Raw genomic sequence first — 12248 nt, 5'->3', positions numbered from 1 at the left:
ACATGCCCCAGCACCAGGTATCTGTATGCAGAACCAGTGGGAACTGAAGCATAAACTAAGTATGCCAGTAAAAGGAAACAAAGTGTAGTGTTCTAGCAGTAGTTCTCTAAGAATAACAAGTACTAGCTATATACAATCGAAAACATTTAGAAAGAGGAAACACTTGCAGTAACAAGGTAGCACGCTCCGACAGCCATCACAGATGGAAGAAGGAACTTACGGGGGCTGGGGCAGCTCTGCCCTTTATATCATCGCACAGGAGCATGAGGAAGAAAAGGGCACATAAGCTGCCCTGACAGGTAGCGCTGAGGGAAAAATCTCTGACACTAGTGCACTGGGTGTGCACACACCCAAAGTGGAATGGACAGGTGCAATTCCTCGAAGAACTAACATTCTGTCTATGACAGAGTACCATGTCGAATGAAGTCTGACTAGCCAGGCAATACTGCTTTTGTGATCTCAGTCTATTCATTGAGTTAAGAACAAGCATCTGTTATTAGAGACTAAGGAACAGAAGTATCAGAACAACTAAGTGTGAGGGTTTCACAGCTATTGTATTTTAATAAGTGATCTAAAGTTTGTATGCACATACTTCAAACGTTTTACTTTATGCAGCTCAGAATTTCCTTCAACTACCACACATTTTTTACATAACTATTCAACCCAAGAGCCATCTCTCCCCTCCTGTGCCTCATTAAAACAATTTGTTAAGGGCCATACACACAACTAAGAAGTATGGGGCTATCCAGAAAATGAGAGCAGACTTTTATGGCTTGATGATCTCCTCCCTAGCATGGTCAGCTGGGCTTTGCCCATTGTCTTTGATCTATCAGCAGCCAGCTCGTTTTGTTGAATCCTAACAGTGCTTCTCTTATTTCAGATTATTTTTTCTAGGTTGAGGAAGTGATGTTGGATACCCATTCCCTGATGTAACAAGGACACTATTCTCAGCTTTAAATTAAAAAAAAAGATTTTTGTTGTTTTTTTAAATAGAAATTCACCACGGACACTGGGGAATCTTAGCTGTTTTGCCAGCAGACAATTCAATCACAAAAGTTATGGCCTAAATTTTCAAAAGTGATTAGTGATTTTAGGTGTCCAATTTCAGACATTGGGCAGGAGCCTGATTTTCAGAGGGGGAGAGCTAAGCATTTTCTGAAGATCTGGCCCTTTTTAGTAGCTTAAATGAGGCACTCAGAATTTGAGAAAAGTAAAATCACTAGCCATTTTGTAAAATATAGATCTGTATTTTCACACAAATAAGAGAATTCTCATTGCACTGATATGCAGCAAAAATGTTTATGTTTACTTCTATTTTATTCACAAACTAATAATGGCACCAGCTGGTTGTAGGCAAGCTACTGCTAGAAGGTGCTGTGCAAAGCTTAATGCCACATAACTCTGAATACGTACATCATTCCTGACCTCTGCTAGTGAAGAAATTCCCACGGGGCAAGTTATGGGATTTGGGGATGTGAATAAAGGGAAAGTTTAGACAACTTTTTTTTTTAATTTACATCCTAAAGTGGAAGCTGGGTTTCAAACGTGAAAAGATAATGCATTTGCAAAACTTTATCTGAACAGTTAATAGAGGTTGTATTCTTTACAAATTCAACAGCTGGTTTGTATTTCTACTTCCACGTGAGCTTTTTAAATGCACTTGGAAACTGCCAATTTGGAAACTGCACACATATTTGCTTAAGACTGATCTAGTCAATTATAAATACTGTACATTTGAAGAACTTACCTTTAGCAAAGAGGTGCAGACAAAAGGCTGTTTTTTGTTGATGGGTGCTGTGCAGAACACATACCTTACTCTTAAATTTAGCGGAATGTGCTGAATCATATCTGCTAGAAATTTAAAGTCATCAACATTGCAGACAAAATAGAGCCCATCCACTTGTGAGAGGCTCACAAAGATATCCTGTTCAGAAAAAGTTAAAATACTGTTAATAGTTGAAGTTCAGGTAAAAATTATCACAAATGATGGTTGCCAACTTTCATACTGACATGCTAAAAAACAAATCATTTTTGTATAGGTTGTGTTTGTTCTCTCCCTACATGATTTCCTTTAAAAATTATATCTGTAATGCAGATTCCATAGCAGTACAGAGGGTATGTGACAAAAAAGTAAAACAACTTCTTCTTAAATATATAATATAGTAGGATAGGAGCATACATAATAAGCCACACAGTATGATCTCATAAAGTCAGTTATTTCTACATTAAACTGTTGTAAATTTGTGTCACCAGCATAACACAACGTAGATTTCTTTTTATTTTAGTAGATAATTCAACCATTAAATTATTATAAAGTTGGCTTTAGGATTTTTGAGATTACAGGAAAAAGTAGTGAGAAAACAGATAAACTAAAATGGTGCAGGAGTTGAGAACAGCTATTCCTCCCCACTTGTGCTTGAAACAAACAAACAAAAAGTCTAATCTTGAATATAAGTGTCCACAGCATTAGTTCTTACCGGTATGGACATCATCAGTAAAGATACATTTAATCACGGATCTGTGTGCTTGGCTGGATATGTATCATACAGCAAAATTTTAAATAAGGCATTTAATTAGACTTTGAAAGGAAAAAAATAGTTAAAAGATTATTTGTATACTTGGATACTAGCTCTGAGGTTTTAGAAAGCAGAAGCTTAAACACTTGCTGCTATTCTATCAGCATGAATTTTACATGAGGCCTCCATTTGGACAGCACGAAACTCTTTTTCATAATAGGTTAACTTTGTACATTTTGGTTAGCTAACTTAGTATTCGCTGTTAATAACTTTAGTGGACTCTCAAGACACTCAGGAAATCTGTGTGAACGGTTGTAAAATTCTGGTAATCTGTTTAGAAGATTAAATCTCCATGGTCCTTTTTTTGTTTGGTTGTTTTAAAACACAGGATTAAAAGTTTATTCCTAAATAAACTTCTATGAGCACTACAGTAAATTCACTAGTAAGATGGAACAAATCCAAAAAAACAAGTAATGATGGGATTGAGTGGCTGCTATAGAATCCAGATGTCCAAACTTTAGTGAAGACACTGCCTCAGACAGTACACAAGATCAGAAGAAGAAAAATCTAAAGTGACATAAAAAAAACAAAATTTTAGATGACTAGCTTAGTTTTGAACAATTTCACAAGAAGCAGTTTCCAAAACTATTATTTTTGCTTCAATATCTGAGTGCATGTCTCCAACTTCAGACCAAAAAATATACTTTCAAAATACCAAAACAAGTGAACAGCAGTGGCTGCAGCAACAAATGCTCTTAAAAACAAAACAAGATTACCTGGAGACTTCCAGGTCATTAGTGACACAAAAGGTTACAATGAGCATTCTGAGTGCATCAGTTGTCACTATACTGGTAACCCAAAATGTCTAACTGCTTAATAAAAAACCCACAAAGCAGCATCTTGGCTTTTTAATTACATTGCATTGCAATAAAGTAGTAATTATAAGGTAACATTTATGTGATTTTAAAAATGAAAGCTCATGTTTCTATAGATTTAATCATTCTTACCATTAGATTTGATAGAGTAGCATCAGGGAGATGGTATGCAAACATTTCTATCTGCTCAGCAGTAGGATGCAGGCCAGCTGTCTAAGGAAAAAGAAGAACTAATGAACATTGCTTTTTAACAAAGAAAACCTTTGAAAATAACTGTATCTGAAAAGCAAAATCCAGCAGAATAACATGCAAGAAATCACTGTACCCCATGGAATCCACCACAATGAACAACCATCCTGAACTTTTAAGAACCAAAATGAAAACAAAGCTCAAGAAGAGAAAGTCTAGAAGAGCAGCTGCAGTACGTGAGTGAGAGACTTCACGAGTTTTATGAAACCTGCAAATGCCCCAGGCATTCAGAATGACGGCACTGTACAATTCAATTTTCTTACTCAGATTCAACAGTGTACAGTGAAGAATACTGGATCACAGAATACCAAGGCAGCTCCAGCACACTTTGGTGAGATCAGAACATTTAAAACTCTTACCTCTATAGGAGGCACAGACCTATTCAAAATTTCTTTCAGCAGTACGAGGTCATCACGATACATTGTAGTGACTTCCCCTTCCTTGAACACAGAGCTAAATCTTCCAGCTCTGCCTGAAATTTGTAGAGCCTGAGATGTTGTAATTGCATCCATTTCCTTCTCTCCCTTTTCATTGATACTTGGCTTTATTAGAGAATTAAAAATGATTCTCTTTATACTCCTGAAACATTTAAACAAAGACAGACAAAAAATCATTGACTACTTTCTCTTACAGAGAAAAAGTAGGTGAGGTAATATCTTTTATTGGACCAGCTTCTGTGGGTGAAAGAGTTGGTCCACTTCACCCATCTTGTGTCTCTAATAGCCTGGTGCCGACAACTACACTGCATACTTTCTCTTCAGTCATGCAAGTTATTTCCATAGAGCTAATTGCTGTAGAGGAAGGAGTTCCTTTTTCCTATCAAGGTCCCTTCTTTTCACAAAGCAGGTAGGTCTTCAGACTATAGATGTTATTTTAATACGGATTTACTGTTCAAAGTTGCCAGACTGAAGACATTGGAAACAGAAGACCTTTCTTTAGACTTATCAGTCCTGTTTAAGAAGGAATACCCAGAGTAATTAGATATCCACTGATTCAGTCCTTTGCAATCTCAGCAGAGTCCAATGGTGACCACATCACAAAAAGATATGGCAACATCTGGGACCTGACTAAGACCACTAAGATTTCTCATCAGAGAACAAGAACCTAATCCTGTATGGAGCTGAGCACTCTCAAATGCCACTGAATTGAAGATGCTCAGTGCCACAAAGGATGCAGTCTAAATGAGCAGTTTAACTGTTGTGATCATTTTCAGTATCTAGAAAGTATAGCTCTTCCCAGTTAGGTCAGCCACCACTTAATTCCAGTGAGGACACATATACACACACATACTGGGTACTGTACATAAAGGGTTTTTATCCACATTAAGAAAACTGTGAAAGACTGAGGAAAACCAGCACACTTGTCTCACTGAAAAATAAGCCTTAGCCTGTTCAGAGTACTTACAAATTAAGCCCCATTCCAATGGCATCTGTAGCAACTAGAATTTTACATGGATCATCAGGGTCATTGAATTTCTTTGCCTGGGTAAGCTTTGTCCCTAGAACAGAATCAATCATAAGTACATTTTCTGTAACAGACTTTACCCACCAAAAGTGGTTATGCAAAAAAGATTGCGTGCTCTTACATGTCACTTAACAAAAGCATAACAGGTTGAAGAAACAGGAATGTTAATTTTTGCAAGTGTTCCCAGAAAGATGGATGGGTGTCATTTTAAATAAATCAAAATAAAATAAAAGTTACTGTTGGAGGAACAAAAGTAAGATTACACAGCTGATAAAGATTTAACTCCAACATTACAATACAAGACAAAGAAAATTTGCTCAGTGTTGTCTTAATTCAATATCTAGATACAGAACTTGAAAAATGTTAAGTCTCTTGATTAAATACTTCTCATATGGTAGCAGCAATAAACAGAGCCTTCTCTTTAAAAGAGAGATAAAGCTAGTATCTTACCAGGTGGGAGACTGCCATATATGACAGCACATTCTAATCCTCGGGCTTCAATCTGCCGACTCACAGAATAAATATCGTTCTTATTGAAACAGACAATGCAGTCACCAGGACGGAGGTTATCTAAAGATTCTAGTGCATAATCCAGCACGGTAATAGGGGTAAGCCTCTTGTAGTTTCTGACCTAGGATTAAACAGCAGTTTTGTCAAGGCAAAACACAAAAATCCTTTGCAAAATTTATAATTACTATGGAAATTTAACTTCATATGACAAGTCAATCAAAGCTTTAAGATTATACTGTGCCTCACAATCCCAACGAGAGAAGTACTAGGAGAAAATGTGTCATCCCCTTCTGCCTTCCAAACAATAATGAACATTCTTACAAGCATTTCCAAACTGACCTTTTCAGGAGACAGAAAAGGAACCACTTCTATTTTTAAATTCGATTCCACTGCAGACATATACAATGTAAGTAAAACTATATTAATACTAGGGAGAAAACACTGTGCTCTCCAATATGTGAATCCTGCAGGCAAAATGCTTTCAGAATCAGGACCTACATTTGTAAAATGTCCCTTGCATCGGTAGCTAACCCTAGTTATCTGTTTTTCTTTGTATAGCTTTTTTCCTTGGCATATGTTAACGCTTTTAGCATTTTAAAAACTCTTCCACTGATTTTAGATTTTTTAAGAACTAACTAACAATAAAGTGACCCGAGCAAAAAGGTGGGCATCGTGACCTCTAGGAAAAATGGACATGTAAAGGAGGCCTCAGCATAGATCTACCACTCTCTCTGGATAAGTCAGTAGAAATTTTAAGATCCATTGTTCTCTTGGTAAGGGCAATAATATTTTTGCTAAAAAAGGTTTATTTTACAACATCTTTAAGAAACCCCCTTTTGATTCAGTAGGCTTACACAGCCAACATGTCAAACACAAGCTCTGACTCCTGTAGATTTGATCAGTATTTTCTCAAATGAGGGATATAGTAGACACCTGCAATATTTTAGATAGTTTAGTAGATAGTAAAGTGTATACAACTTTATAGCCACTGGACAGGGGAGAAAAAAGGAGACAGTATAAGATCTACCTCCACTTCCTCTCCTGTAGAATACATGAGCTCTGTCACCAAGTCAATAGCAGCAGCTTCTCCACAAACGTGAACTTCTTCTGCACTGAGTCCTGAAAAAAAATGCAGTGAGATAAAGTGTTAAAATATACATGTTCACACAAACCAGCAATACTGAGAGCTGACAGAGGTGGTTACAAAAAAAACAAAACAAAAAAAAAAAAAAAACCTGCCTACTGAAGATGTCAATAAAGGATGGGATTTCTTTCCTTGTTGATTTTTCCTTCCTACACATTTATACTCACTGTAGCTTTTGCTTGTGCCTTTGCCTAAACCACCACTATATACACTGCTAAGTTTCAATGGAGCAATTCTTGACCTTACCAACTATTATACAATGTCAAATCATCCATCTGATAATTATCTTAAAAGTTAATATTCTGCTTACACCCTCTTGGTGCCTTGCCATCATCTGCGTATTAGCCCAGCGTGGGAACACATATCTAAGGTTTGACTGCTTCACTTGTAAAAAGAAAAATGAAACTAACTCTTCTACTCTAACTTCTCAAAATTTCCTCAAATATGGAAAAGTTACAGTTTCCTTTTTACACTCTAACTCTAAATTGGGGAGGGGGGAGAAGGGAGAGGAATGTTTTGTTTTTTTAATCATTTTGCTAAATTCAGTGGTGAAAGAAAGGGGAGAGAAAAACCCCAAAATCTGAGATTTCCAGTTTTTGAAGACAAAAAAAAATTCAAACATTCCAACTGAAAAAAATATAAAATTGAAAACACTTGCCTGCAAGAAATTTGGTTTATAATTAAACCCACTTTTTTTTTTTTTTGGGGGGGGGGGGGGTCAGCCAAGTCTAAAATTAAAAAGATTATAGAAATGTGTATTATTTGCCAAGTTAGCACACATTTAACACTAAATTTTAAATTAAAATTCTGCTGGATTACCTATAATTACAATGTTTCAACCTACAAAAGTATAATAAGTAGGTTATATGATAAAATGAGGCTTCTCTACTAATCAAGCAGGTAAACAAACAACAAACGCATTCAACATAATTAGTGGTAAGTTTAACACACTTGGTTATTAAATGTAAAATGGCTCAGTTTCAACACTGATAGGCATACCTAAAAGTGCTCTGGTCCAGGCCCATCCTCTAGCCGGATCTTTGATCATCTGAATTTCATCAATGACAGCCACTTCATCTTAAAAACAAGAAAATTAAGATACTAGGTGAAGAGCACCAAGATGGCACGACTACACATGAAGGAACATTTCCAAGAAGCACAATACAAAATAACTGAAGTTATTTCCTACAAGAATTATTCAAATTCAATCTCTTCTGCATTCCAAGATTGCTCCGAGAGTATCCAGATTTAATAACTCTCAGATGACAGTGCTTAGCAGAGGTCAGAAATTGCTAAGTTAAAAATAAGAATACATACAGCACTTGCAAGACTAGAATGAATTGCTTAAGTTTAACCTCTTACAGGGTGTAAGATAAATATGAAATTAAAGAATTAGACTTAGCTTACGTTTGGTTAAGAAAATGTGTGTGTACTGTAAAGAAACACCCTGCCTAGCAAGTAGAAGGAAGGCCTTGAAAATAATAAGCGGTAAGGCCAGAAGGAATAAAGTAGGGAAGATGTCTGTTTAAAGAATAACTAATGAGATAACAGGACATTTCTAAAAAGAATGCCTCTGACCAAGAGGGGTGACTGCAGGTGGTTTTAAATAAAACACAGACAAACTGTCTTTAAATGAGCCAACACGACCCTCCGCCAACCCACAAACCAGTGTTAAAGCCTGTGTGAACTCAGGTGCAATGGGAAAATTGTTGGACAGCAAGGAGGGGAGGAAAGGCCTTGAGAAGTAAGGAGGTTGTAAATCTTATCTGGATTAAGACTGGAAATAAAGGTGAATTGTCTCATATTGCTTTTTAGCTGAAGTCAATAATTGGCAATGACATCACTTACTTGTTAAAGGATATAAAAGGTAAACTCTTAAAGGGTTCATTGCTAATACCTGCCTGACCACACTGGAACTGATGGATTTTGGTCTAAGCACCCCTGGGTTTAACAGCCTGTTTGTAAGTATCTTGATCAAATTCTTATAAACGTTTTGTTACTTTTTGGATGTAGTAAATTGGCTAAAAAGCCTAACTAATAAGCATGTTTAGAGCAATTGTATAAGTTTGGCCTTTGGATTTAATAAAGGAATTTATGGTTAAATTAGTGTTTCATAGTTTTCCATATTAATAATTTCAAATATTATTAATAATTTCAACACAGGGGTGTAAGCATCATTGCATATAAAAAACCGCATGTATATGAAGAAAATAACCATGTATACATACAAGGCATAGTAACACTGCACATCTCAATAGTGCAAGCAACATGGGTTGCTTGTCTGCCTTCTGGATCAACAAGAACACGCTCTTCTCCTGTTACCAAGTCACATGGCACACTCTAAAAGAATTAAAGTTGAAGTTAAATTACTCTCTTAAAAACAGAATTAGAATATTTCCCAAAGGGAAAAAAAAATTGGAAATTGGGACAGAATATACTCCTGTATTTACACCCTACAAACTAATGTAATAATCTTTGCAAAGGGCATATCTTGTAAGGTAGCATTTGAAAACCTCAGTCTGGGCCACAGATCTGTCCTAGACAAAGGAATGCATGCTCTGCTTAATTTACATTGAAGTAGTAAACAGAGTCAAAGCAGGAAGGGAAACAAAGAAAGCTCAAACAGGTGAGAAAAAGCCAACAGGAAACATCCTTTCACATAGATTCTTTGCCTCCTCATGCCCAGCTGGAAACGTTTTTCAAGAGACGGACTGAAACTGTAAAAATAAGGGACAAATGCCCTAAAGCACCACCCCCTCTCTCCCTGCCCATTGCATTCACAGCACCTCACACAACAAAGAAAGCATTCGTTGGACTCTGGGGTGGGGTCCTGATCTACAGGGTTTGGTCAGTAACACTGCTGAAACCACGTGGTGAGAAACTTAAACTATATCAGTGAAGTGAAGTTTGGTATTAGTAAATATCTTACCTACATTTTTCTTGTAACCATTTCTGACTTTTATGCCTCATTACTTGTAACTCACTTAAAATCGCTTTGTAGTTAATAAACTTGTTTTACTGTTATTTAATCCAGTGTGTTTAAATTAAAGTGTCTGAATACTATTTGAGATAATAAGATGGCACATTGTTCCTTTTAAAGAATAACAGTTTTAAAATACTTTGTACTGTCCAGGAGAGGGCTGAGCAGTACTGGACATACATTTCTGGGGGGAAATCTGGGATTGGAGGCACGTTGGGGTCACCATGCGTATAACCAAAGCTGGTGAAAGCCAGAGTGTAACCCAAGTGTGGCTGGCTGGTTGCACTTACACAGTGACATGCAGTGTGGTTTGTATGCTGGACAACTGCGAGCGGCCCAGGTGGGAGCTACTTTTGCAAGGCTTTGTAAGTTAACAAAGGTTGCCAGGCAGGGGTGACAGACCTGTTCATATCTGAATTGTTCGCTGGTACATCACAGAAATAAACCCAAGTATACTACATTCCTACATACGTGGTCAGATAGAGCCCAATTTTGTTGACCTTCTAGACATGGAGGGGAGGAAGTTGAGGATACAATTTCTCTCTGATGGGTGGTTTTAAATTGTATCGATCATTATCTATTGATTAAATGAGATGTGGTAGGACAAGGGAGCGGTGTAACGTGTCTTTCGGCTCAATTTTGTTGCAGTTCCTGTGGTGCTGTGTTTTTAAAAGTCAAAGTGACCGAAACTTTGGATAGGTGCCTTTTGGTATAGTTTCCTCTAAAACAAAATCTAAATAAAATAAGTTATCTTAACAATATCTTTCTCCCTCCGACCCATCCCTGTGATCTAGTGGATTACCATCTCTGGTTTGATTTCTTTTAGAGTAGGGATAGATTTATCCTTGAGAAATCCCTGCCAAAAGTAATTTACAGAAGATAGGCAATGGAGTACAGTAAATATTTTGTTCTATGTTCAATTACATTCTAATATGTGGAAGGCAACATTTAGAGACTACTAATTTCTGTAATCAGAAGCTCTTCCCCTGAACCCATTCCCCAGTTCCTGCAATGTAGTATCGTTATGCTTTAACTTTGTATTTCTCCAGCCCCAGGAAGTATATGCTTTAATCATATTAGCAACAACATACAATATGCTGAGCACAAAGAATCCTCAATAGATTAAGGAAATTTTTCATGACTACTCCACTAACAAGGGGTGCACATGCATGCATTCCTACATACATACACAATATATGGTTTCAGATTACTTATTCAAAGGCAGATGTTTGGTCCTAGGGATTAGAATTTCGTATTAATGTAAAATATATTAGAAATTAAAATGGTGAGAATTACAAAATCACTATTGTTAAAGAATTAACCAAAACTCAGCATGTTTTACTGACAGATCACTACTACAGATTTATATGTAATTACTATATAAATATTGGTGATTTTAATACTTAGTCTTTTAAATTAATACTTTGTAATACCATTTCTATTTGCCTCTCTGCAACTTCTATGCAGCTGGAAACAGACTAGAGAAAAAGACCTACACAGATTTTGAAGGCAATCAGCAGGGCTAATGAAATCTTATTCAAGCCACCTAAAGCAACACCATAGCAATGCCCTTTAAATCAAAGCATTTGCTGCAAGTGGGTAAAACATTTTATTCAATGCCCACTAGTACTAATATAAACATTAAAACAGGAAGAGAGAAGTTAGTAATACGCAGGGTAGCTACTTTGAATAGAAATGAAACTAGCTTAGCAAGTTGTTGTACAACAGGAATAAATAATTCTATATTATGTATTGACTAGAGAGCAATGCCCTCCCCTATTGACGTTCTAAGATGGATAAAACTCCACACCAAAAAGAAAGGAAATTCTATAGACATGGTGTCCCTTGACACAAGTACTTCCTTGCAAATACATGCAACAAGCTCCTGGGACTGGTCCACCAATCTGGAGGGCTTTTAGCAGGGAGATGGACATAAAGTGGCAGCTGGAAGGCAAGAAACGAACTTGCAACTACTTTTGGTTTTCATGGTTTAAAAACACTTCTCCAATTAAATCTAACACCTCTTTACATAGTGACCCAAGAAAGTGATTTATATAAAAAAATCAACTTTTCTTTCACGTTTCTATTTCTGTAATTTGCTAATGAAAAAAATTATTTTATTTAACGTAACCTGAATTAAGTGTTTTTTTTCTGATATGTCAATCGGTGTTCATCCCAACCTAACACTGCCCTTGTTTTCCCAAGGTCACAGTCCATAGACAGCTGCCTTAATGCAAGGTCAAGGGGAACACAGGCAGTCATCTCCACTCCCCAGACAGTCCTACAAGAAAGCTAGCAAAAGCCAGTGTAAGCACAGGGGTGAACCAGTGACTGAAGGGCAATAGACTGCTACATGCATGAAGTTCTTTGGACACCATTTCTTCTCTTTCTGTGCATCACTAGTATTAATGCACACTGACAGTATCATAATTCAAGACTACATTTTAGCAGAGACTATTTCAAAGACTACCCTAAAAACTTACATTTATTAAAAGAAAATATTTTGTATA

The 12248-nt window shown here is 36.7% G+C and overlaps 1 protein-coding gene across 2 annotated transcripts in view; it reads right to left on the bottom strand.

The window, feature by feature from the left end:
* The window catches only part of SUPV3L1 (Suv3 like RNA helicase), a 35371-nt gene that overhangs the window by 5859 nt on the left and 17264 nt on the right, over nucleotides 1–12248 (bottom strand). For both annotated transcript variants that reach the window (XM_074958911.1, XM_074958912.1), the window contains exons 6-13: nucleotides 8987–9098; nucleotides 7758–7835; nucleotides 6642–6733; nucleotides 5555–5735; nucleotides 5045–5138; nucleotides 4000–4219; nucleotides 3524–3604; nucleotides 1748–1924 (exon numbers count right to left, since the gene is read on the bottom strand). In XM_074958911.1, the coding sequence (XP_074815012.1) occupies nucleotides 1748–1924; nucleotides 3524–3604; nucleotides 4000–4219; nucleotides 5045–5138; nucleotides 5555–5735; nucleotides 6642–6733; nucleotides 7758–7835; nucleotides 8987–9098 (1035 nt within the window). The remainder of the gene's footprint in view (nucleotides 1–1747; nucleotides 1925–3523; nucleotides 3605–3999; nucleotides 4220–5044; nucleotides 5139–5554; nucleotides 5736–6641; nucleotides 6734–7757; nucleotides 7836–8986; nucleotides 9099–12248) is intronic.

The sequence above is a fragment of the Natator depressus genome, chromosome 7 (assembly GCF_965152275.1).
Source record: "Natator depressus isolate rNatDep1 chromosome 7, rNatDep2.hap1, whole genome shotgun sequence".
In the NCBI taxonomy this organism is placed as follows: domain Eukaryota; kingdom Metazoa; phylum Chordata; order Testudines; family Cheloniidae; genus Natator; species Natator depressus.
This window is presented reverse-complemented; position numbering and strand designations above follow the sequence as displayed.